Source organism: Eschrichtius robustus, chromosome 2 (assembly GCF_028021215.1).
Source record: "Eschrichtius robustus isolate mEscRob2 chromosome 2, mEscRob2.pri, whole genome shotgun sequence".
NCBI classification, from domain to species: domain Eukaryota; kingdom Metazoa; phylum Chordata; class Mammalia; order Artiodactyla; family Eschrichtiidae; genus Eschrichtius; species Eschrichtius robustus.
In genome coordinates, this window is record NC_090825.1 from 110,955,188 (window position 1) to 110,981,247 (window position 26,060).

The 26,060-nt window shown below is 45.9% G+C and overlaps 1 protein-coding gene across 4 annotated transcripts in view; it reads right to left on the reverse strand.

Moving 5' to 3' along the window:
* Nucleotides 1-17,860: 17,860 nt before the first annotated feature.
* Nucleotides 17,861-26,060, reverse strand: part of FSTL4 (follistatin like 4) — a 734,451-nt gene continuing 726,251 nt past the window's right edge. For all 4 annotated transcript variants that reach the window (XM_068535874.1, XM_068535876.1, XM_068535873.1 and 1 more), the window contains 2 exons: nucleotides 22,814-22,923; nucleotides 17,861-20,670 (listed from right to left, as the gene is read on the reverse strand). In XM_068535874.1, coding sequence (XP_068391975.1) covers nucleotides 19,962-20,670; nucleotides 22,814-22,923 — 819 coding nt within the window. In that variant the 3' untranslated portion in view covers nucleotides 17,861-19,961. The remainder of the gene's footprint in view (nucleotides 20,671-22,813; nucleotides 22,924-26,060) is intronic.

Here is a 26,060-nt window from a genome sequence, read left to right on the forward strand (position 1 = left end):
GGTGCTCGGCGCCGAGCCTCTGTGTGGGAATCTCTCCGTTTTTCCCTCTGCGCCCCTGTTGCTGTGGGATCCGCTCTGATAGCCGCGGCTCGCGCCCGTCTCTGGAGCTCGTTTAGGCGGCGCTCTGAATCCCCTCTCCTCGCGCACCAGGAAACAAAGAGGGAAGAAAAAGTCTCTTGCCTTTTCAGCAGCTGCAGACCTTTTCCCAGACTCCTTTCCGGATAGCCGTGGCGCACTAGCCCCTTCGGGCCGTGTTCACGCCGCCAACCCCAGTCCTCTCCCTGGGATCTGACCGAAGCCCGAACCTCAGCTCCCAGCCCCCGCCCGCCCCGGGTCGGGGAGCAGACAAGCCTCTCGGGCTGGTTAGTGCTGCTCGGCACCGATCCTCCGTGCGGGAATCTCTCTGCTTTGCCCTCTGCACCCCTGTGGCTGCGCTCTCCTCCATGGCTCCGAAGCTCCCCCCTCTGCCACCCGCAGTCTCTGCCCGCGAAGGGGCTTCCTAGTGCGTGGAAATCTTTCCTCCTTCACGGCTCCCTCCCACTGGTGCAGGTCCCTTCCCTATTCTTTTGTCTCTGTTATTTCTTTTTTCTTCTGCCCTACCCAAGTATGTGGGGAGTTTCTTGACTTTTGGGCGGTCTGACGTTTTCTGCCAGTGTTCAGTGGGTGTTCTGTAGGAGCAGTTCCACGTGTAGATGTATTTCTACTGTATCTGTGGGAAGGAAGGTGATCTCCGCGTCTTACTCTTCCGCCATCTTCTCTCTCGAAGCCTCTTGCTTCTTTAGGTAGGCTTGTATAGCTATAAACTTCCCTCTTAGAACTGCTTTTGCTGCATACCATAGGTTTTGGGTCGTCATGTTTTCATTGTCATTTGTCTCTAGGTATTTTTTGATTTCCTCTTTGATTTCTTCAGTGATCTCTTGGTTATTTAGTAACGTATTGTTTAGCCTCCATGTGTTTGTGTTTTTTACGTTTTTTTCCCTGTAATTCATTTCTAATCTCATAGCGTTGTGGTCAGAAAAGATGCTTGATATGATTTCAATTTTCTTAAATTTACTGAGGCTTGATTTGTGACCCAAGATGTGATCTATCCTGGAGAATGTTCCGTGTGCACTTGAGAAGAACGTGTAATCTGCTGTTTTTGGATGGAATGTCCTATAAATATCCATTAAATCTATCTGGTCTATTGTGTCATTTAAAGCTTCTGTTTCCTTATTTATTTTCATTTTGGATGATCTGTCCATTGGTGTAAGTGAGGTGTTAAAGTCCCCTACTATTATTGTGTTACTGTCAATTTCCTCTTTTATAGCTGTTAGCAGTTGCCTTATGTATTGAGGTGCTCCTATGTTGGGTGTATATATATATATAATTTTTATATCTTCTTCTTGGATTGATCCCTTGATCATTATGTAGTGTCCTTCCTTGTCTCTTGTAACATTCTTTATTTTAAAGTCTATTTTATCTGATATGAGTATAGCTACTCCAGCTTTCTTTTGATTTCCATTTGCATGGAATATCTTTTTCCATCCCCTCACTTTCAGTCTGTATGTGTCCCTAGGTCTAAAGTGGGTCTCTTGTAGACAGCATCTATGTGGGTCTTGTTTTTGTATCCATTCAGCAAGCCTGTGTCTTTTGGTTGGAGCATTTAATCCATTCACGTTAAAGTAATTATCGTAGTTTATGTTCCTATGACTATTTTCTCAATTGTTTTGGGTTTGTTTTTGTAGGTCATTTTCTTCTCTTGTGTTTCCCACTTAGAGAAGTTCCTTTAGCATTTGTTGTAGAGCTGGTTTGGTGGTGCTGAATTCTCTTAGCTTTTGCTTGTCTGTAAATCTTTTGATTTCTCTATCAAATCTGAATGAGATCCTTGCCGGGTAGAGTAATCTTGGTTGTAGGTTCTTCCCTTTCATCACTTTAAGTATATCATGCCACTCCGTTCTGGCTTGTAGAGTTTCTGCTGAGAAATCAGCTGTTAACCTTATGGGAGTTCCCTTGTATGTTAGTTTTCATTTTTCCCTTGCTGCTTTCAATAATTTTTCTTTGTCTTTAATTTTTTCCCATTTGATTACTATGTGTCTTGGCATTTTTCTCCTTGGGTTATCCTGTATGGGACTCACTGTGCTTCCTGGACTTGGGTGGCTATTTCCTTTCCCATGTTAGGGAAATTTTCTACTATAATCTCTTCAAATATTTTCTCTGGTCCTTTCTCTCTCTCTTCTCCTTCTGGGACCCCTATAATGCGAATGTTGTTGCATTTAATGTTGTCCCAGAGGTCTCTTAGGCTGTCTTCATTTCTTTTCATTCTTTTTTCTTTATTCTGTTCTGTAGCAGTGAATTCAACCATTCTTTCTTCCAGGTCACTTATCCGTTTTTCTGCCTCAGTTATTCTGCTATTGATTCCTTCTAGTGTAGTTTTCATTTCAGTTATTGTATTGTTCATCTGTGTTTGTTTGTTCTTTAATTCTTCTAGGTCTTTGTTAAACATTTCTTGGATCTTCTCGATCTTTGCCTCCATTCTTTTTCCGTGGTCCTGGATCATCTTCACTATCATTTTCTGAATTCTTTTTCTGGAAGGTTGCTTATCTCCACTTCATTTAGTTGTTTTTCTGGGGTTTGATCTTCTTCCTTCATCTGGTACATAGCCCTCTGCCTTTTCATCTTGTCTGTCTTTCTGTGTATGTGGTTTTTGTTCCACAGGCTTCAGGAGTGTAGTTCTTCTTGCTTCTGCTGTCTGCCCTCTGGTGGATGAGGCTATCTAAGAGGCTTGTGTAAGTTTCCTGATTGGAGGGACTGGTGGTGGGTAGAGCTGACTGTTGTTGTGGTGGGCAGAGCTCAATAAAACTTTAATCCACTTGACTTTTGATGGGTGGGGCTGGGTTCCCTCCCTGTTGGTTGTTTGGCCTGAGGCAACCCAATACTGGAGCCTACCTGGGCTCTTTGGTGGGACCAATGACAGACTCTGGGAGGGCTCATGCAAGGAACACCCCCCAGAACCTCCGCTGCCAGTGTCCTCGTCTCCTCAGTGAGCCACAGCCACCCCCCGCCTCCACAGGAGACCCTCCAACACTAGCAGGTAGGTCTGGCTCAGTCTCCCCTGGGGGTCACTGCTCCTTCCCCTGGGTCCCGATGCGCACACTACTTTGTGTGTGCCCTCACAGAGTGGAGCCTGTTTTCCCCAGTCCTGTCGAAGTTCTGGAATCAAATCCCACTAGGCTTCAAAGTCTGATTATCTAGGAATTCCTCCTCCCGTTGCCAGACCCCCAGGTTGGGAAGCCTCACATGGGGCTCAGAACCTTCACTCCAGTCGGTGGACTTCTGTGGTATAAGTGTTCTCCAGTCTGTGTGTCACCCACCCAGCAGTTATGGGATTTGATTTTACTGTGATTGCACCCCTCCTACCGTCTCATTGTGGCTTCTCCTTTGTCTTTGGATGTGGGGTACCCTTTCTGGTGAGGTCCAGTGTCCTCATGTCGATGATTGTCCAGCAGCTAGCCGTGACTCTGGCGTTCTCACAAGAAGGAGTGAGAGGACCTCCTACTCCACCACCTTGTTTCCTTCTCGATCATATCTTTTTTATTTTTCAGTTTGTTAATGTGGTGTATCACATTGGCTAATTTGCATATATTGAAGAATCCTTGGAATTCTCTCCTTCTACTAACTTTGGGTTTTGTTTGTTCTTCTTTCTCTTGCATACCTAGGATAAATCCCACTTGATTATGGTGTATGATTCTTTGAATGTGTTGGTTTTGGTTTGCTAGTATTTTGTTGAGGATTTTTGGGTCTATGTTCATCAGTGCTATTGGCCTGTAAATTTCTTCTTTTGAGTTGTCTTTGTCTGGTTTTGGTATCAGGGTGATGGTGATCTCATAGAATGAGCTTGGGAGTGTTTCTTCGTTGCAATTTTTTGGAAGAGTTTGAGAAGGATAGGTGTTAACTCTTCTCTAAATGTTTGATAGAATTCACCTGTGAAGCCATCTGGTCCTGGACTTTTGTTTGTTGGAAGTTTTAAAATCACAGTTTCAATTTTAGTAGTTATGATTGGTTTGTTCATATTTTCTACAATATTTCTTCCTGGTTTAGTCTTGGAAGGTTGTACCTTTCTAAGAATACATCCATTTCTTCTAGGTTGTCCATTTTATTGGCATAGAGTTGCTTGTAGTAGTCTCTTAGGATGGTTTGTATTTCTGCGGTGTCTGTTGTCACTTCTCCTTTTTCATTTCTAATTTTATTGATTTGAGTCCTCTCCCTCTTTTTCTTGATGAGTCTGGCTAAAGGTTTATCAATTTTGCTTATCTTCTCAAAGAACCAGCTTTTAGTTTCATTGATCTTTTCTATTGTTCTCTTTGTCTCTATATCATTTATTTCTGCTCTGATTTTTATTTCTTTCCTTCTACTAACTTTGGGTTTTGTTTGTTCTTCTTTCTCCAGGTGCTTTAGGTGTACAGCTAGGTTGTTTATTTGAAATCTTTCTTGTTTCCTGAGGTAAGATTGTGTTGCTATAAACTTCCCTCTTAGAACTGCTTTTGCTCTGTCTCATAGGTTTTGGATTGTCGTGTTTTCATTGTCATTTGTCTCTAGGTATTTTTTTATTTCACCTTTAATTTCTTCAGTGATCTATTAGTAGTTTAGTAATATATTGTTTAGCTTCCATGTGTTTGTGGTTTTGTTTTTTTTTTTTACAGTTTTTCCTTGTAGTTGACTTCTAATCTCATAGCATTGTGGTTGGAAAATATGCTTGATAGGATTTTAATTTTCAGAAACTTACTGAGGCTTGATTTGTGACCCAAGATGTGATTTATCCTGGAGAATGTTCTCTGTGCACTTGAGAAGAAAGTGTATTCTGCTGCTTTCAGATTGGATGTCCTACAGATATCAATTAAGTCTATCTGGCCTAATGTGTCATTTAAGGCTTGTGTTTTCTTTTTTCTTTTTTTAACATCTTTATTGGAGTATAATTGCTTTACAGTGTTGTGTTAGTGTTCTGCCTATGTTTTCCTCTGTTGTGTTAGTTTCTGTTTTATAACAAAGTGAATCAGCTATACGTATACATATATCCCCATATCCCCTCCCTTTTGCGCCTCCCTTCCACCCTCCCTATCCCACCCCTCTAGGTGGTCACAGAGCACTAAGTTGATCTCCCTGTGCTATGCAGCTGCTTCCCACTAGGTATCTATTTTACATTTGGTAGTGTATGTATGTCCATGCTACTCTCTCACTTTGTCGCAGCTTACCCTTCCCCCTCTCTGTGTCCTCAAGTCCATTCTCTACGTCTGTGTCTTTATTCCTGTCCTGCCCGTAGGTTCATCAGCACCATTTTTTTTTTTAGATTCCATATATATGTGTTAGCATATGGTATTTGTTTTTCTCTTTCTGACTTACTTCACTCTGTATGACAGACTCTAGGTTCATCCATCTCACTGCAAATAACTCAATTTAATTTCTTCTTATGGCTGAGTAATATTCCATTGTATATATGTGCCACATCTTTATCCTTTCCTCTGTCAATGGACACTTAGATTGCTTCCATGTCCTGGCTATTGTAAATAGAGTTGCAATGAACATTGTGGTACATGACTCTTTTTTTAAAAATGTTTTTTATTTTTATTTTTATTATATTTTAAATTTGTTTATTTCATTTATTTATTTTTGGCTGTGTTGGGTCTTCATTACTGTGCATGGGCTTTCTCTAGTTGCTGCGAGTGAGGGCTACTATTCATTGCAGTGTGTGGACTTCTCATTGCGGTGGCTTCTCTTGTTGAGGAGCAAAGGATCTAGGCGCGTGGGCTTCAGTAGTTGTGGCACGTAGGCTCAGTAGTTGTGGCCTGCGGGCTCTAGAATGCAGGCTCAGTAGCTGTGGTGCACGGGCTTTGTTGCTCTGCGGCATATGGGATCTTCCCGGACCAGGGCTCGATCCCATGTCACCTGCATTGGCAGGCGGATTCTTAACCACTGGGCCACCAGGGAAACCCTACATGACTGTTTTTGAATTATGGTTTTCTCAGGGTATATGCCCAGTAGTGGGATTGCTGGGTCGTATGGTAGTTCTATTTTTAGTTTTTAAAGGAACTTCCATACTGTTCTCCATAGTGGCTTTATCAATTTACATTCCCACCAACAGTTCAGGAGGGTTCCCTTTTCTCTACACCCTCTCCAGCGTTTATTGTTTGTAGATTTTTTGATGATGGCCATTCTGACTGGTGTGAGGTGATACCTCATTGTAGTTTTGATTTGCATTTCTCTAATGATTAGTGATGTTGAGCATCCTTTCATGTGTTTGTTGACTATCTGTATGTCTTCTTTGGAGAAATGTCTATTTAGGAATTCCATCCATTTTTGGATTAAGTTGTTTGTTTTGTTGATATTGAACTGATTAGCTGCTTGTATATTTTGGAGATTAATCCTTTGTCAGTTGCTTCATTTGCAAATATTTTCTCCCATTCTGAGGGTTGTCTTTTTGTCTTGTTTATGGTTTCCTTTGTTGTGCAAAAGCTTTGAAGTTTCATTAGGTCCCATTTGTTTATTTTTGTTTCTATTTCCATTTCTCTCAGAGGTGGGTCAAAAAGGACCTTGCTGTGATTTACGTCATAGAATGTCCTCCCTATGTTTTTCTCTAAGAGTTGTTTTAGTATCTGGCCTTACATTTAGGTCTTTAATGCATTTTGATTTTATTTTTGTGTATGGTGTTAGAAAGTGTTCTAATTTCATTCTTTTACATGTAGCTGTCCAGTTTTTCCAGCACCAGTTATTGAAGAGGCTGTCCTTTCTCCATTGTATATTCTTGCATCCTTTAACAAATGTAAGGTGACCATATGTGTGTGGGTTTATTTCTGGGTTTTCTATCCTGTTCCATTGATCTGTATTTCTGTTTTTGTGCCAGTTCCATAGTTTCTTGATTACTGTAGTTTTGTAGTATACTCTGAAGTCAGGGAGCCTGATTCCTCCAGCCCTGTTTTTCTTTCTCACCGTTGCTTTGGCTATCCGGGGTCTTTTGTGTTTCTACACAAATTGTAAAATTTTTTGTTCTAGTTCTGTGAAAAATGCCATTGTTAGTTTGATAGGGAATGCATTGACTCTGTAGATTGCTTTGGATAGTACAGTCATTTTCACAGTGTTGATACTTCTAATCCAAGAACATGGTATATCTCTCCATCTGTTTGTATTGTCTTCAATTTCTTTCATCAGTGTCATATTGTTTTCTGCATACAGGTCTTTTGTTTCCTTAGGTTGGTTTATTCCTAGGTATTTTTTTCTATTTGTTGCCATGGTAAATGGGAGTGTTTCCTTAATTTGTTTTTCAGATTTTTCATCATTAGTGTATAGGTATGCAAGAGATTTCTGTGCATAAATTTTGTATCCTGCTACTTTCCCAAATTCACTGATTAGCTCTAGTAGTTTTCTGGTAGCATCTTTAGGATTTTCTATGCATTGTATCATGTCACCTGCAAACGGTGGCAGTTTTACTACTTTTCTGATTTGTATCCCTTTTGTTTCTTTTTCTTCTATGATTGCCATGGCTAAAACTTCCAAAACTATGTTGATTAATAGTGGTGCGAGTGGACAACCTTGTCTTGTTCCTGATCTTAGAGGAAATGGTTTCAGTTTTTCACCAGTGAGAACGATGTTGGCTGTGGTTTGTCATATATGGCCTTTATTATGTTGAGGTAGGTTTCCTCTATGCCTATTTTCTGGAGAGTTTTTATCATAAATGGTGTTGAATTTTGTCAAAAGCTTTTTCTGTATCTTTTGAGATGATCATGTGGTTTTTATTCTTTAATTTGTTGATGTGGTGTATCACACTAATATGTGGATATTGAAAAAGCCTTGCATCCCTGTGATAAAACCCACTTGATCATGGTATATGATCCTTTTAATGTATTGTTGCGTTCAGATTGGTAGTATTTTGTTGAGGATTTTTGTGTCTATGTTGATCAGAGATATTGGCCTGTGATTTTCTTTTTTTGGTATCTTTGGTTTTGGTAACAGGGTTATGGTGGCCTCATAGAAGGAGTTTGGGAGTGTTCCTTCCTCTGCAATTTTTTGGAATAATTTCAGAAAATAAGTGTTCTCTAAATGTTTGATAGATTTCGCCTGTGAAACCATCTGGTCCTGGACTTTTGTTTGTTGGGAGTTTTTTAATCACAGTTTCAATTTCAGTACGTGTGATTGGTCTGTTCATATTTTCTATTTCTTCCTGGTTCAGTCTTGGGAGATTGTACCTTTCTAAGAATTTGTTCATTTCTTCCTTAATATTTCTGTGGTGTCCACTGTAGCTTCTCCTTTTTCATTTCTAATTTTATTGATTTGAGCCCTCTCCCTGTTTTTCTTGATGAGTCTGGCTAAAGGTTTATCAGTGTGGTTTATCTTTTCAAAGAACCAGCTTTTAGTTTCATTGATCTTTTCTACTGTTTTCTTTGCCTTTGTTTCATTTATTTCTACCATGAGCTTTATGATTTTTTTTCCTTCTACTAACTTTGGGTTTTGTTTGTTGTTCTTTCTCTAGTTGCTTTAGGTGTAAGGTTAGGTTGTTTATTTGGAATTTTTCTTGTTTCCTGTGGTAAGATTGCATTGCTATAAACTTCAGTCTTAGAACTGCATTTGCTGCATCCCATAGGTTTTGGATCATCGTCCTTTCATTTTCATTTGTCTCTAGGTATTTTTTAGTTTCCTCTTTGATTTCTTCAGTGATCCATTGGTTGTTTAGTAACATTGTTTAGCTTCCACGTGTTTGTGTCTCTTAATTTTTTTCTTCTTATAGTTGATTTCTAATTTCATACCTGTGGTCAGAATAGATGCTTGATATAATTTCAGTTTTCTTAAATTTACTGAGGCTTGCTTTGTGGCCAAGTGTGTGATCAATCCTGGAGAATGTTCCCTGTGCTCTTCAGAAGAATGTGTATTGTGCTGCTTTTGGATGGAATGCTCTGTAAAAATCAATTAAGTCCATCTGTTCTAATGTGTCATTTAAGGCCTGTGTTTCCTCATTGATCTTCTGTCTGGATGATCTGTCCATTGATGAAAGTGGGGTGTTAAAGTCCCCCACTATTATTGTGTTACTGTCAATTTCTTATTTTATGACTGTTAGTATTTGCCTTATATATTGGGGTGCTCCTTGTTGGGTACATATATATTTACAATTGTTGTATATCCTTCTTGAATTGATCTCGTGATCATTATGTAGTGTCCTTCTTTGTCTCTTGTAACAGTCTTTATTTTAAAATCCATTTTGTCTGATATGAGTATTGGTACTTCAGCTTTCTTTTGATTTCCATTTGCATGGAATACGTTTTTCCATCCCCTCACTTTCAGTTTGTACGTGTCCCTAGATCTGAAGTGGGTCTCTTGTAGATAACAATATATACAGGCCTTGTTTTTGTATCCATTTAACCTGTCTTTGTCTTTTGGTTGGAGCATTTAATCCATTTATGTTTAAGGAAATTATTGATATATATGCTCTTAGAGCCATTTTGTTAATTGTTTTGGATTTCTTTTTTTTTTAAGTTTTTTAAAAATTAGTTAATTAATTATTTTTTGGGGTCCATTGGGTCTTCGTTGCTGTGCACGGGCTTTCTCTTGTTGCGGCAAGCGGGGGCTACTCTTTGTTGTGGCGCGTGGGCTTCTCACTGCAGTGGCTTCTCTTGTTGAGGAGCACAGGCTCTAGGTGTGTGATCTTTAGTAGTTGTGTCATGCAGGCTCTAGAGAACAGGCTCAGTAATTGTGGCACCCGGGCTTAGTTGCTCTGCGTCATGTGGGATCTTCCCAGACCAGGCCTTGAACCCATGTCCCCTGCAATGGCAGGCAGATTCTTAACCACTGCGCCACCAGGGAAGTCCCCTGGATTTCTTTTTGAAGGACTTTTTATTCCCTTCCTCTTTTGTTCTCTTCTGTTTTGATTCGAATACTATATTTAGTGTTGTGTTTGGACTGCTTTTTCTTTTTTTTTTGTATGTATCTATTGTAGATTTTTGGTCTGTGGTTCCCATAAGGTTTTGTTGTAGCAGTCTGTATATGTACAAGATTGTTTTAAGTTGCCAGTCTCTTAATTTCAAATGCAATTCCTATATCCTGCATTTGTACTCTCCTCATGGCTACTGGTTTTGATATCATATTTGTGTGTGGGTGATTTACTACATTTACTGTATTTTTGCCTTTATCAGTGAGCTTTCCCATTTGTGATTTTCTTGTTTCTAGTTGTGACGTCTTTTTTTTTTTCTCCTGCCTAGAGAAGTTCCTTTAGGATTTGTTGTAAAGCTGGTTTGGTGGTGCTGAATTCTCTTAGCTTTTCCGTGTCTGTAAAGTTTTTAATTTCTATGTTGAATCTGAATGAGAGCTTTGTTGGTTAGATTATTCTTGGCTGTAGGTTTTCCCCTTTCATCACTTTAAATATATCATGCCACTCCCTTCTGGCCTGTAGAGTTTCTGCTGAAAAATCAGCTGATAACCTTATGGGGATTCCCTTGTATATTATTTGTTGCTTTTCCCTTGTTGTTTTAATATATTTTCATTGTCTTTAATTTTTGTCCGTTTGATTAATATGTTTCTCGATGTGTTCCTCCTGGGTTTATCCTGTATAGGACTCTCTGTAGTTCCTGGACTTGGGTGACTATTTCTTTCCCATGTTAGGGAAGTTTTTGACTATAATCTCTTCAAATATTTCCTCAGGCCCTTTCTCTTTCTCTTCTTCCTCTTGGACCCCTATAATGTGAATGTTGGTGCATTTAATGGTGCCCCAGTAGCCTCTGAGACTGTCCTCATTTCTTTCTATCCTTTTTTCCCCTTCATTCTGTTCTGTGACAGTGATTTCCACCACTCTGTCTTCCAGCTCACTTATTCGTTTTTCTGCCTCAGTTATACTGGTATCAATTCCTTCTAGTGTATTCTTCATTGCAGTTATTGTGTTGTTCATCTGTGTTTGTTTGTTCTTTAAATCTTCTAACTCTTTGTTAAGCATTTCTTGTATCTTCTCGGTCTGTGCCTCCATCCTTTTTCCAAGATCTTGGATCATCCTTACTCTCATTACTCTAAATTGTTTTTCAGGTAGATTGCCTATCTCCTATTCATTTAGTTGTTCTCGTAGGTTTTTATCTTGTTTCTTTGTCTGCAACATATTTCTCTGTCATCTCATTTTGTCTAACTTACTGTGTTTGTGGTATCCTTTCCACATGCTGCAGAATCGTAGTTCCTCTTGCTTTTGGTGTGTGCCCCCTAGTGGGTGAGTTTCGTCCAGGGCCTTTTGCAGGCTTCCTCGTGGGGGGGACTGGTGCCTGCCCTCTGGTGGGTGGATTTGGGTCTTGTCCCTCTGGTGGGCAGGGCTGCGTCAATTGGTGTGTTTTGTTGTGTCTGTGAGCTTAGCATGACTTTAGGCAGCCTGTCTGCTGATGGGTACAGCTGTGTTCCTGTCTTGCTGGTTGTTTGGCCTGAGGCATTTCAGCACTGGAGCCTGCAGGCTGTTGGGTGGGGTTGAGTCTTGGCGCTGAAATGGGGACCTCCTGTAGAGCTCATGCTGATTAATATTCCCTGGGGCTTCTGCTACCAGTGTTGTTGCCTCCACAGTGAACTACAGCCAAGCCCTGCTTCCCCAGGAGACCCTCCAAGACCCCTGGGTAGGTCCAGCCCAGGTTCCTATGGAGTTACTGCTTTGTGCTGGGTCCAAGTGCTCGTGGTACCTTGTGTGCACCCTCCAAGAGTGGAGTCTCTCTTTCCCCCAGCCCTGTGGGGCTCCTGCCCTCAAGACCCACTGGCCTTCAAGGCTAAATGCTCTGGGGGTTCTTCCTCCAGATGCCAGACCCTCAGACTGTCTTGGAGGGTTATTTTTATGTGGGAATGTCCCTGTGTAGCTTGCATGGGTTTGAATTTTTTTTTGGTTGCAATGTTTGTTTTCAGTATGGATGTCTGCCACCTCTTTCTTCAGTGTATGTTAGCTGTTATCTCCCTGATAGGGTATTTGACTGGTGTTTTGGTGACCAAAGCCTGCCCTGGGTATTGAGTGGAGCCTCCCCTTTGCTCTATGGTTGTCACTGCTCTGTCAGGGGTGGGGTCTCTTCCCTAGGTATTGGAGTAGAGGCCCCCAGATCTGTTTCTTAGCTGTGTTTCTGATCTGCAGTGCAAGGGAGGTGGCATTGGAGCAGTCCCAATAAGAGAGAAGCCACTGAGTATTCCTCCTCTGGCGCTATTCACCTATGAGCCTGCTCTATTGTGTCACCTTTTACCCATTGTTTGAACTCACAAGTTACTCTATTGTCGGCACTGCTCTCAGCACCACCTTAACCACTGGTAGGCCGGCGATTGGCCTTGGTGTCTCTCAGGAGTTGTTTTCACCAGGCCACTAGTTTAGATCCACTGATGTCAGGTCCCAGGAGATTGCAGTAATCATGGATCTGGACCTGCTGTGGGTACTATGGGGGTGGCTCAGACTCTGGCCTGGCCCATCCCGCACATGTATGTGCTCACAAAGTCCACAGCTGCTAAAGCTAGACCCGTCTCAGCTGCAGGAGCATTTGTTGACTGTTTAGATGTTCTTCAGGTGCTGAGTTTACAAAGCCAGTTGTGGGGGTGTAATTCTGCCATTTGTGCAGCTGTGAGGAGAGATTTCAGCTCTTCTTTCATAGTTGTACAGTCCCTGGGGCTCAGCTGTGGTTTCAGCTCCACCTCTGTGTGTGGGCCACCCACAGGCATCTACTCCCAAGGCTGCCCTGGAGCACAAGAGCCCAGCCCTGTGGGGATGGGTCACATGGCAGAGTCAGAGGCCGTGGGTGCAAGAGAGCTGGCTCTGGAGGGGACGGGGTGCGTGGGGGAGCGAGCCAGTGGCCGTAGGTGTGAGAGAGTCAGCCCTGGAGGGAGCCCTTCCTAATGCTCATGGAGGCAGGGGCTGGTGCATGGGCAGAGAGGCTTCAATGGCGACCCCGCCCTTTGTGTGTCCCTCAACAATGGCGCTTTGCTTCTATGGCGATCCCAGCTTCTTCCAGGAGGATTCCTGGTTGAGGAGCTCCTCTCTCCCATCCCCTCAGGCTGTCTCCTTGCAGAGAACAGCAGTTCTCTCCCTGGGTCTGCTCTCTAAACCCCACGTTCCAGCACCCAGCCCCTGGGCACGTGTCTCAGTCTGGGATATGCAGGGCTGTGGCTTGGACCCTCTGTGTAGGTCTCACTCTGTCCTGCCTGCCACGGACCGGTTACTGCACTCTCCTCTGAGCCCCCAAAGCTCCCCTTCTGTCCCAGATGATCTCCTGTCAGTGGGGGGCCTTCCCCAGATGTGGGAACCTGTCCTCACCTTCAGCTCCACCCAGGGGTGTAGGTCCCATCCTGCTTCCTCTCCTCTTCCTTTTTCCTTCTTTCTTTCATCCTACCCAGTTATGCGAGAATCTTTCTTGTGCTTTTAAGTGTCCGAGGTCCTCTGCTAGTGTTCAGCAGGTGCTCTGTGAGAATTTTTCCATTTATAGATGTATTCTTGATGCATTTGTGGGGAGAGATGAACTCCACGTTCTCCTACTCCTCCGCCATCTTGACTCCTCTCTAACAAATCAGTAGACTTTGAGTAAAGCGGATTACCCACCATAGTGTGGGTGGGCCTCATCCAATCAGTTGAAGGCCTTAAAATCAAAATACTGAGCTCCCCTGAAGAGGAGGGAATTCAGCCAACAAACTGCCTTAGGAGTTGAAATGCAACTCTTCTCTGGGTCTCCAGCTGCCCACCTGCCCTACAGATTTGGACTTCCCAGCCTCCACAACTGCACGAGGCAATTCCTTAAACTATATCTCCCTTTCCCTACACACACACATACACACACACACACACACACACGCACACACACGCACACACATACACAGAGTGTGTGTGTTTCTTTGTAGAACCTGCACTACTGGTCACGGCACAGTGGACTTGAAACTCACCAAGGGCAGGGACTGTGTCTCCTTTGTGCGGCCCTGGGTCCCCCTCCCTAGCGCCATGCTGGCACATAGCAGGTGCTCCATCCACATGGTAGCTTGGTGATTACCAAGCACTTTATACATTCTGCATCCTAGCTGGAAAGTCTGCCCCAGTAAGAATCAAGAGTGACTGGAGTCAAGAAATGGATAAGAGTCTGGGGGCTGGGGTGGATTTTAAGGGCCTGCAGGGCAGATGATGAGCAGTTTTGAGCCAGATGTTAGTTGTACATTTTGGGACCTGAAACTTCAACATGGGGAAGAGAGACTTCTGGGGTCAGATGCCTGCCTTTGTCCAGGCTCTCTTTGGACTGGGCCAGAGCAGTGTCCATTTTGCTTTGACCATCATGGACCTATAATGGCGATGGAGAAGGGGGAGAAGGCCCCCGAGTAATCCTGCCTTAATCAGTTCTCACTTTAGCAAGTGCATACAGACTGGCACCAAAAAAGGTAACTTTTGTCACGTTTTATTGTAAAGTCCTCAGAAAAAGAGCATTTACAATGACAATACTTCATGATAATCTGTGAATCGTCTTTATATCAAGTGGTACTGCAAATACATGGTGTGTCCAATACTGTGCAATACATCAAAGTAAACACAAACTTATCTCCAATGCCACATACAGTTGCTGTGTTGGTACAAATTTCTACTAAAGTTGATGTATTAAAAATAATTTATATATATTTTATAAATAAGGAAAAATTCACATGTATAGTAATTACAGGTGGCCTTTTGAGAAATACCAGTGATTACAGAAAATATATTTTGGAGTCTACACAACTGCTCAAAATAATGTAATCTGCCTCGACATAAGAGATCTGGAAGTTTTCTGAGGTGGGGGAGGATGAGAATCCTAACGGGACAAATTGTGTGTGTGTGACTGCATATCTCGAGGGTCGTTCACTACACTATAGCATGAACACAGCGTGTGTGACTACAGCAGCAAAACTCCATGCCTAGTCTGCTTTTAGATCATCTCACACGGCCTTCAGGAAGCATGAGCAGCGGGGGAGGGGGAGATGGGGTGTGAAGGGGCAGGGCCAGGAACGGAGAGGGGGCTGGCCAGCCGCCGGAGCCGGGCAGTCAGGGTGTGGGTCGGGGGCACCACAGAAGGCTGCGCTGTGGGTCTGGGGTGGGGGACTTGCAGACCACTGTCCCTCACCTCTCTGAAGCAGCTGAAGTAGCAAGGGACAAACAACTCTTAAAGCTATGGTCGATGTCACGCTGGGCAGTGCATGAAGGTTTAGATTTAGGAAATTTTCTCATTTGAGAGCTCTTGGGCCCCATATCCAGCCAATAATGGTTGCCATTCCTCAGAAATGATCTTGAAGACAGTGCCCTCACTGGGCAGCATTGTCTGATCCCGCCTTGGTGACATATGGAGAGCTGCGTGTCACTGGGCTGGGGGTAGGGTTGAGTCGACAGTTATTGCTTTGTGGCCTGCAGACTGAGCCCTCTACAGCCCTCCAGGGCATGGCCTGCTCCCTGGGGCCGCAGCAGAAAGGGATGGTCCCATGTGAGTATGAGTCAAGGTGAGCTTGGAAAGAGGGGTATGTGAATTGCGGTTTGTCCAAAAACCACGCACGTGCTCAACACTCTTGTGCTGGCTAAAGAAGCCTTGCTGTGAATTTTGGAGGTCAATTTCTGCTCTCCCCCTATCTTCCATAATTTCACACATTGTGTTTGGTTTAATTCCCAATGCTGCTCACAGGTCCAAAGGATGGGTGAAACCGTGCTTGCTGGGCTCCATGTGTCCGCTGGGTGGCTGGTACCTAAACCCTGAAGGCCCAGATAAGATGCTCAAATCCTCAAGTGGCTTGGCAGGTAACCTGGTGTAGACAAAAGCAGGAAGTGGGTTGCATTCCACCAGGTATTTGGGGTCTTGCAGTCACACCTTGAGTATAAGCACTGTATATTTCCCCCTTGAACTTTTTTAAGCCCCTCTGTTCTATGATCTCTTGATTTTGGAGAGAAATCAAGGCAGTTAGTGACTTTCTTGAACAAAACTGCTTTGCCCATGTGCCAATCTGGGAGCAAATAATAACATCTGGCCCTATGAGTGACTTTTCACTTGTACCCAAAGCAAGGAAGCAGCATGCAAAGGCCACTGGGGGCTGGTGTGGTGGTCAGGTGAGTTGCCCCTTGAATTGTAGGACTGGCTCATGAGCAGGAGGCCCCAGGCGTAGGAAGGGAGCGGGAAAGGCAGAGAACAAAGTGAGGATGGAGGGAGGTGTAGCTCAGTCCTCTAAGGGCTTGGCTGAGATGTTATGGTCTCTATTCCCGTCTGACAGTTTCTGTCTGATAATAGCCAACTTCCCTGACAGTTCTGAGTTCTCGCTTGTCTTGGTCACCTAACTCCAAAGGGCTGTGAGCTAGGGTTTGGGGGGTGTGATTCTGGGTAGCAAGCAGCTGTGTCCCAGTGGGTTCTGATTGCACTTGGAGTGGGATCTGGGGTCCTGGGTGGGGGAGGATGGCAAAGGACTTTGCCATCGATGTCAGCATCATTGTCATCCTACATCACCTGTCTGGCCTCCTGGCTCAGAGGTGCCAGGTGCAAGGAGGAGGTGCCGGGTGCAAGGAGGAGGATGTGAGGTAGATTGGTGGATGTGTAGGAGGGCGTTGGAAGCAGTATCATTGCTCCTGGAGGCTGGCTTCTGAAGAGGAGGATGGGAGAGCAAGCTGTGGGATTGGGTAATGAAATGGTGCAGTGTCCGTGGTATCTGAATGAAACACATTGTGAAAAATGAATGGATTACTATTTAAGCCCCTTGTAGAAAAATATATCCATCATGAAGCTGTTTCACATCTCAGTTCTGAAATTTCCTTTAGTTCACAGGTTATTTGGTCAGCAGAAAAGAAGTGGGGGTCACACGAAGCCAACTCCAGGCTGCTTTCCTCAATGAAGGCTCAGCAGTTACAATTCCCTAGGGCAGCAGGCGGTTCTTGGCCTTATTTGGGCTGGAGTGCTGTCCTCCAGGGCACTTACCTGGATCTGGGAGGCTGAGATGGTGGGGCGGGGGGGATTGCAGGGACTGAGCTTCTGTCTCCCGTGATGCTATCTCTAGGTCACAGAATATGAAGCTTGGTATGAGTGTGGCCCCAGCCTAGACTTTACAGGGCTCTTCCAGCTACTTCCGGGGGCTTGGGGAAAGTAGCAGGACCCTCAAATGACTTGGAGCCTTAAAAAAGGAGCCTGGGCCAGCCCCAGGCAGGGCTCACTGGCTCAGTGTTACTGGGGCTGTGATGATGGCATTTGCCTCACTGTGTGTGGTTCACAGCCAAGCTTACTTGCACAGAAAGTCCATGCAGGCGTCTAGAAGCAGACAAATCTCTCTTCCCGCTATCAATCCGTGGGTGGCTGCGTGGGCTTTTGGACTGAGAACCTCCATGTGGGGTCTTGCTCACTTGGGCAGAAGGAGAATGAAGGCTTCCATTTCAAATCGTTAATGTCTCCGTAGGTGTTGATTACTTCCGTTTGTTAGTCTGAAAAAAAATCTACGTTGAATTTTTGTGAAATGAATTTTATTTCAAAATCCAGTAAATCTGAAATAGTTCATCACGTAAGTGGCTTTGGGGGTGATTCTTTTGGTAAAACGAATACTCCTTTAATGTGAAATATTAGTAGATAGCTGATGATTTGTGTTCATCAGAAGGATCGCTGGCTGTTGTGATGACTTCGTACCCCAGTGGCTTTCAAACTGTGTTCCATGAGCCTCTGCTGGGGCTAACGTGTGGGAGAAAGGGGCAGGTGGAGTCCTGGCCAGCCCTTCAGTCGGTTGCACTGCTGAAAAAACATTGACTTTCCTGCCTTTGTGAATTTGCAAATTTCACAGTTTTCAGGGCTGTGATTCCCCGCTCCTATTTAACTGTGTCTGAAATGCTGGCAGCAAGACCTAAACTGGCCATCTCCAGCTTTGCAACTTCACAGTTATGACGAGAGGCAGAGAAGCTTTCCAGACACACTTAGAAGCGGAAGGAATTGTGGAAAAGGAACAGGTGCCGCTGAAGTCACTCCCAGTTGAAAAGGCCAGTTGGGACTGGATTGGTCTTTTACTCAGCAATCCTGCAGTCCAGAGGGGCCAGTGTTCTGGCCTGGCAGTTGGTGGGCTCTTCCTCATGTAGGCTCAGAAACTTTCTTTTTCTTCCAGGGGCTGCCACAATTCAGAAGATGTTTTCCAAAGGAAGAAGCTCACAAAAGTTGGAGAATTTCAGGGATAGAAGTGGGACTTTGGAAGAAAATGTGTCAAGACATTGAGGCAGGAATAAAAAAAGGTGAGATGTGTTTTCCATCCATCCCAGTTATTGTGAAACTAAATATTAGGCTTTTGAGGTCAGTTTCTTCAACCTGTATCTACATATTATATCTTTAAAAAAAAAATCTATGAATGTATTTGTCTAGGCACTCCCTGGGAGTTATTGGGTACAAGAGGAGTTTGGGGGACTGAGATGCATGAAACACACTAGAGGATTGGCCAATGTCGGGAACTCTGTGGCGGGCAGGTGGGCTGGGCAGTTAGGTGGGAGTGAGAAGCTCTGTTTCCAGTGAGGCAAGGTCTGTGTCTTCCTTTCTCTGAAAGGGGCCATTCCGCAGCAGCCCAGGAAACTCATGGCCATGTTGGCAGGTGAAGGCATCTAACCTAATGTGTCTGTGATGGGACCACCTCTTCCAACTTCAGGTGGCTTGAAAAATGACCATTCAAGCCAGAAAGCATACAAGTGCAATTTGGCCACTGATGTGCACGAGAAGGAAAGGGGTGTTTTGAGAGCCCAAGGGGGCCTCTTCCTTGCTGAGATTCTCTGATACGGGCTGTCTTCATGGGGCTGTTGGGTTGTACTTCTTTGATGCCCACTGGAGAGCCTACCACAGCCTGAGACATTTGGGAATAATGCAGCAGTGCCAGCCCGTATCCTTGTGTATTATTGGGGAGAGAGGGACCCATGTGTAAGAAACACTTACTGAAATGTGCTGTCTGTGCTATGATGATGCAGGGACTGGGGTGCCAGAGCTGAGTGCGAGGGCCACAGGGAGAAGAGAAATGGGATTTTAAAAGGGATAGCCTAAGGAACCCGCCTGAACCCCACTTGTATCCTTCGGGTTTCTGCATTGAGCCTGGATGCCACTATTCTGCAGGCCGCACACACCTTTCCAGGCAAGCCTGGTCTGCCCTGAATCTGGGGTGCTGGGCTGGCTAATAAATGTCCCCCTTCAGTAGTGAAAAGCAGGCACGCAGGGTTTGTCTTGGTCTCTTGGGGGTCCCAACCCAGAACGGAGCCTTTACCAATGTGGTGGCCTGATCTGCACTTGGGGGTGTCCCTGGTGCAGAGGACCACGATCGCTTGATGGCCATTGTCTTCTTTCTGGATGTGGGGTGGTGACTCTCAGAGCCATGGCCTAAGGCAGGGAGGGATACAGCTGAACCTCGGAGAGCGTCTTTCTGCTTACTAGCATTTGAGATTATAAAAAATTATTTTTTAATCAAAAATTCCAAAATAAAGTGAGTGATTTCCCCATCCCCCAAGATGCAATAAGTCTTGTTGGCTCTCCCTCAGGCTTACAACAAGTCAAATGGAAAGAAAAGCAAGAAGCAACTGCGAAGGAGAAAATGAGGTCCAGAGCGAGGGCGATGTGGCTCTCACGCCAGGAGGGAGAGCCCTGCCCTGGGGAGCCTGTGTCTTCAGGCCACACCGTCAGGGTGAAGTCTGGCCGGACCCTGGAGAATGACTAGGCGAAGGCAACCGACCGAAGCATCGCCTGGAAAGCGGGAGCTCCTGGTTCCATGGCGGCCCAGGTAACGTGGCGCGTAGCCGGGCGCAGAAATGATTCCTTTACACGGCAGCATATTCTCATCGTAGCTCAAGGCAGAAATCATACGTCCTAACGAAAAACCCCCATCTCGTTAGCAGCGCATACCTTATACTAGGAAACTTGCAAGGAGACCAGTGTTGAACCACAAAGCGAATACAGGTTTTTGCTTTTGTCTGTAAAAATGTACAGGGTGCCTGCTTGGGGCTGCGGTGTCAGTACCAGGCGGCGCTCGTGGCTGCTTCATACCTCGCCCACCCACACCACTGTGGTCCCCCCCTTTACTCCCGCCACCTCACACCGCGGCGCGTTTTGTCTCGCGTTGATGAGAAACAGTGACTCTCGGGCCGGCGTGAGGAGGTACTGCCCGAACAGCCCGCTGTCCCTCACGATCCTGCGGGGCCCGGCCCAGGCTCGGGCTGGCCCCGCGGGCGCGGGCGGCTCCTTCAAGCCCTTCAGCACGCCCGTCTTCCCCGTGGACAGTTCCAGGAAGAGCAGGTCCGGCTCTGTCTCCAGCGTGGCGTAGACGTAGTACCGGTCGCCCTGGGTGAAGGAGGGCTGGAAGGCCACGTCTGAGACGCCCTGGCTCACGTTCAGGTCATAGAGGGTCTGGATCTCCCCCCGCAGCGTGATCTCCTGCACGTGAAGCTGGGGGCTGCTGGACGCGGCGCTGACTAGGAAGCGCCCATCGGGGGACGTGTGTGGGGTGCCGGTAACGTGGCCGTTGGGGCCGACCACGGCGTCCGTGACACTGTCGAGCAGCAGCTGCGGGGCGGCTGGAGAGGGGCTGTGCTGTCGGCACTGGATGAAGAAGTAGCCGCCCAGGTGGGTGTGGGCCATGGCCTGCGGCAGGCAGCCGTGGCTCTGCAGCCCGATGGTCTTGAGGAGCATCAGCGTTTCCAGGTCGACTTTGTGGACTGCAGGGTCAGACTTGTTGAAGATGAAGCCGAACCTGGGAGGAGACGCAAACTGAGGTCAGAGGTCAGGAGGACTTTTTGGGTAGCGGATAGGTCATTGGTCTCAAACGATGGCATCCTTTCTCTTTTCCTTTCTCATAACCCTTTGGTGATCTACCAGCCTATTCATAAGATCTACCATTCTGCAGGGGATGGCTTCATAAGCGATTCACCTATGATCTCAAACCAAATGCAGTCGAGTTACAAAATGTTCCTGGATTTATGCTCTCGTAATATGCGCGCATCTTTAGCAATGGTAAAGGAAGAGCATGGTTGTGCCTCAGCAGCTTCTGCCTCGGGGATGCCTTTGATTCAGCTTCGCAGAGGCCTTGTGGCAGCTGGGAAGTGGCGGGCCTGTGGCTGGAGGGAAGGGACAAGAGGTGTCTGTCCTGACTCTGCCTGCTAGGAGGACGGGATAGGTGAGTCTATATCTGAGGTGGTTTTTGGACTACTGGCTGGGTCAGAACTTGGGGATGCAGATGCAAAAGAACAAGGACAGATGTCCTATCCATGCTCCCTTACCCTTGGAGAGGAACGTGGGTAAGGGTTGAGGGCAGCCTCTTCCCTGGCCACGTTGATGATGCTGGTCACAGGAAGCCCCTTTGGGCTGGGGCTGAGGACAGCTTTTACCTTTACAGCCAGATGGCCTGGCACTGCTGTGGTGCCCTGCTAGCTGCAGAGCCTGGGGCAAGTTGCTTGCCTCTTCAAGCCCCTGCAAATATAAAGAGGGTAGTTCCTTCCAAGGGCTGTTGGGAGGATTAAATCTAAGAGGGACCTTTAGTGGAAGAGGTCAGTAGGTGGAAGCTGCCACATCTGGACTTCGTGAAGTTCCTCTTTGGAGGCTGGTTGTGAGCTGCAAAAGGGCCTGATTCCAGGCAGGACTTCCCTCTGATTGTGAGAGCCTCTGCCTAAACCCCTCACTTGCAGAGGCCTTTGGGTGCTGTGTACACCTACAGGAGTAGAGAAAAATCTCTTCCACAGTTTTCTCTTGAATAACAAGCTGTGCCTCAGAGTTGGGAAAATGCCCACTTTACAGCATCTTTAAAGCATCCTTAAAGAGCTAGAGCATGGAAAGAGCAGGAAAGAAAACCCCATACTTATAAGAAACTCTAATGTAAAAGTCACACACAGGCTCTGCAGAGCCTGAGTGTGCATGACTCCTGGCTGAACTCAGCTTCTTTGAGGGGGTTTACCATTTACAACCATTTTAGAGGCTCTGCCCCAGGTATTCTCTGCAGTGAGGTAGGGAGGTCATAAAGTGGTTATTTTCTCCCTTGGGCAAGGATGAATGGGAGAGCCCTATTTTTACAAGTCCAGCTTCAGCTTGCAAAAATGAGTCATTTCTTCCTGGAAAAAGGTGCTTGATGTCAGAGTAAAGGAAGGCATAAACACTGCCACAAGAGATTTGGGTCTTGATGACTTTATAAAAGGGCATGCTCAGTCTTCTGGCAGTGGTGCCTTGACAGAAAATGTCAGGGGTTCTCTGAAATGAATAGGGAAGGGGAGTGGCCAGGCTGGGATGAGGCTTGCAGTCGAGGCCATGGCTGTTATGATTAAGCTGTTCTTTTGGATGGTGGCAAACCAGGCACCCTGGAGGCCTTGTTTCCTTGCAGGCCCCTGCATGGCTGCTCTGGGGACTCCTAGAGGAACCACAGGTGTGGTTAGCAGAGAACGAGGCCAAATGGGGCACTGAAAGGAGACCCAGCTTTGCATTTAGTCTGACTCTGCCAGTTCCTGGCTGTGTGACTTTGGCCCGTGTCTTAACTTCTCTGGGCCTAAGTTTCCTCATCTATAAAACAGATTCGAGACCGCCTCTACTAGTTTCTTGCGTCTAGCAAGGAGAGGGTACTCAATTAACCACGGTTGTTTCCCTCTTTCCTCTGCTGTCCTCACCCAAGGATGAGACTTCCTGACCTCACTGGGCCCCTGAGGGCATTAGGAGCTGGGTGCCTTCCTTAACTTTAACAATTAAGGACTGGGGATGGGGCCATTTCTCCGTCCGTTCCTGATGGGGTCCAAGGCCAGCCCAGGAGGAGTGGGGGAGAAAGAGAAAGGAGCAGGGCCACCTCGGGCAAAGCTGCCCCGTGCAAGGCCGAGCTGGGGCACGGAGTAGGTTAGGGCATTGCGGGCCGGTCTCACCTGATGTGGTTGATGATGAGGTTTGTTGGAGGAATGAAGAAATCGTCCACTCCTGCAAAGGGTGTGCGGATCAGGTGCTGGCCCTGACTGGTGCTGGCCTCTGTGATCACCTGCAACACAGAGCGGAGGTCCTTGTGAGGGCCCATCCCAGCGGGGCTTGGAAACCTGCAGACACATGCACGCTTGGGTGGAGACCCCAGCAGACAGGCTGCTTGAGAGAGAGATGATGGGCAAGTCACCGTCTCGGGGTGGGGGCCAGGAGCAGAGCGGGAGCTGCTTGGGAATGGCGTAGGCAGGGACCCATCCTTCCAGGGAGGGGAAGTGGGGAGACAGGAGTGAACGCCTGGATCGCTCCCTCCTGCTCGGTCAGGCCTGCCCCTGACTGACTGTGGTGCATGTTGTCGGCCGCCGTGACGTGACAGCGGAGTGAGGACTTGGAGGGACTGTGCTGGGGCTTCTGAGGGAGGGTCCTCGGAACCTAAGCATCTCTGCTCAGAGACAGCCTCCCCCACGACAGGGAGTCCCACCTTCTCAACACCTAGGCCACCCTGGGAAAGGCGGCGAGGTTTTAAATAACGAAAATGCTAAACGCTGGAATCATTGACTGGCTCTGTATTTTCCCTTGATGCCAGGCACCTGGGCTGGTTTGTTGAGAGTCTCTGTCATATGCGCCTCACAGAGGCGCTCTCTGAGAACTGTGACTCCGTAACTTATTAGAGAAAGCAGGCATCCTGGCAGAGGTGCCGGCCGTGTCATTTACTTTATTTTTTATTTTTATTTATATTTATTTATTTTAACATCTTTACTGGAGTATAATTGCTTTACAATGGTGTGTTAGTTTCTGCTTTATAACAAAGTGAATCAGCTATACATATACATATATCCCCATATCTCCTCCCTCTTGCGTCTCCCTCCCACCCTCCCTATCCCACCCCTCTAGGTGGTCACAAAGCACGGAGCTGATCTCCCTGTGCTATGCGGCTGCTTCCCACTAGCTATCTATTTTATATTTGGTAGTGTATATATGTCCATGCCACTCTCTCACTTTATCACATCTTACCCTTCCCCCTCCCCATATCCTCAAGTCCATTCTCTAGTAGGTCTGTGTCTTTATTCCCGTCTTGCCCCTAGGTTCTTCATGAACTTTTTTTTTTTCTTAGATTCCATATATATGTGTTAGCATACAGTATTTGTTTTTCTCTTTCTGACTGACTTCACTCTGTATGACAAACTCTAGGTCCATCCACCTCACTACAAATAACTCCATTTCGTTTTTTTTATGGCTGAGTAATATTCCATTGTATATCTGTGCCACATCTTCTTTATCCATTCATCTGTTGATGGACACTTAGGTTGCTTCCATGTCCTGGCTATTGTAAATAGAGCTGCAATGAACATTGTGGTACATGACTCTTTTTGAATTATGGTTTTCTCAGGGTATATGCCCAGTAGTGGGATTGCTGGGTCGTATGGTAGTTCTAGTTTTAGTTTTTTAAGGAACCTCCATACTGTTCTCCATAGTGGCTGTATCAATTTACATTCCCACCAACAGTGCAGGAGGGTTCCCTTTTCTCCACACCCTCTCCAGCATTTATTGTTTGTAGATTTTTTGATGATGGCCATTCTGACTGGTGTGAGATACCTCATTGTAGTTTTGATTTGCATTTCTCTAATGATTAGTGATGTTGAGCATCCTTTCATGTGTTTGTTGGCAATCTGTATATCTTCTTTGGAGAAATGCCTATTTAGGTCTTCTGCCCATTTTTGGATTGGGATGTTTGTTTTTTTGATACTGAGCTGCATGAGTTGCTCGTAAATTTTGGAGATTGAGCCTTTGTCAGTTGCTTCATTTGCAAATATTTCCTCCCATTCTGAGGGTTGTCTTTACATCTTGTTTATGGTTTCCTTTGTTGTGCAATAGCTTTTAAGTTTCATTAAGTCCCATTTGTTTATTTTTGCTTTTCTTTCCATTTCTCTAGGAGGTGGGTCAAAAAGGATCTTGCTGTGATTTATGTCATAGAGTGTTCTTCCTATGTTTTCCTCTAAGAGCTTTATAGTGTCTTGGCCATGTCATTTAGATGCCTGTGATTAGGATGCCGGGGAGGGTTCCAGTTTCACAAAGGGGACTTGCTGTGAGAAGTGAAGAATTAGGCCCTGTGTTTTGTACAAATTGGTAGTGACAGAGCATGCTGCCTCTGTTCCCCTTGAGGTACCACTTTCTCCCCTGCGTACTTGGCAGGAAGCGACTTGAGCCGTTCCTTGGTGTGTGTCCCTGCTGTGTCTGTATCAGGGAAGGGCACGGTGACAGCACAGAACAGAGCCAAGTGATGTCTGGGGTTAGACAGGATGAGAGCATGGTTTGGAGGCCCTGCCAAAAAGCCCCCCATGGTCAGGCTGGGCTTTTGTCCATCAGCTACTGAGGCCTTGGGCACAGGCAGGCTGGAGACACTGAGCCAGCCAGGCTGTGTCCTCTTGCCTTCTCTGCATGTGCTCTTCAGCCTCCAAGTTCTAGGTGATTGCCCAGAAAGGTGGCAGACCTGCAGCCAGATGAGGGGCTTGGCCAGCTTGCGGGCAGTTTTGCCTGGAGGACCCCAAGGACAAGCCCAGACCCTCTTAGCAGGACAGGAGGCAGATGCTAGACTCTGACCAGGGAGGGGAGACACTTTTCCTGATCTTCATGTTGTGGCCATTTATACAGAAGGAAGGATTCAGATTTTTGCAGCCTGAGGCTGAGGACAATTTGTGATGGGGCTTTGTGACTCACATGGCTTAGAGCTCTGGATGCTTTTACCTTTTAAGAGTGGGGCTGCCTTCTGCCTCTTACTTTAATGACAAGACAAACAGCACCTGCCCTGCTTCTTCGGGCAGGTTTGAGGCTTGAGTTTTTTGGATCATGCTTCCCTTGAGGGGTCAGCAGGCAGAATGCCGGATTAGAATGATGAGAGCTGTGCATTTTCAGTCTTGGGGCAGCTCTAAAGTTGTTATTTTCCTGTGATTAAAAAAAAAAAAAGGCCAAATGACACTTCCATGGCAAGTCCATGGGAAAAGCTTAGAACTAGGCATTAAGAAAATATCAGTATTAGGAAACTGGATCTTAGAGAGTCCAGGTGAAAATGCCAGAGAATTCCAAGAAGCCATGCAATCATTGCTTGATATAAGGTCTGTCATTTTAGCTTATAATAGAGATGGAAAATTACAGGCTGTCAGCAGTCAGTGTCATTCATGCTTCACCACCCTGACACCCTAT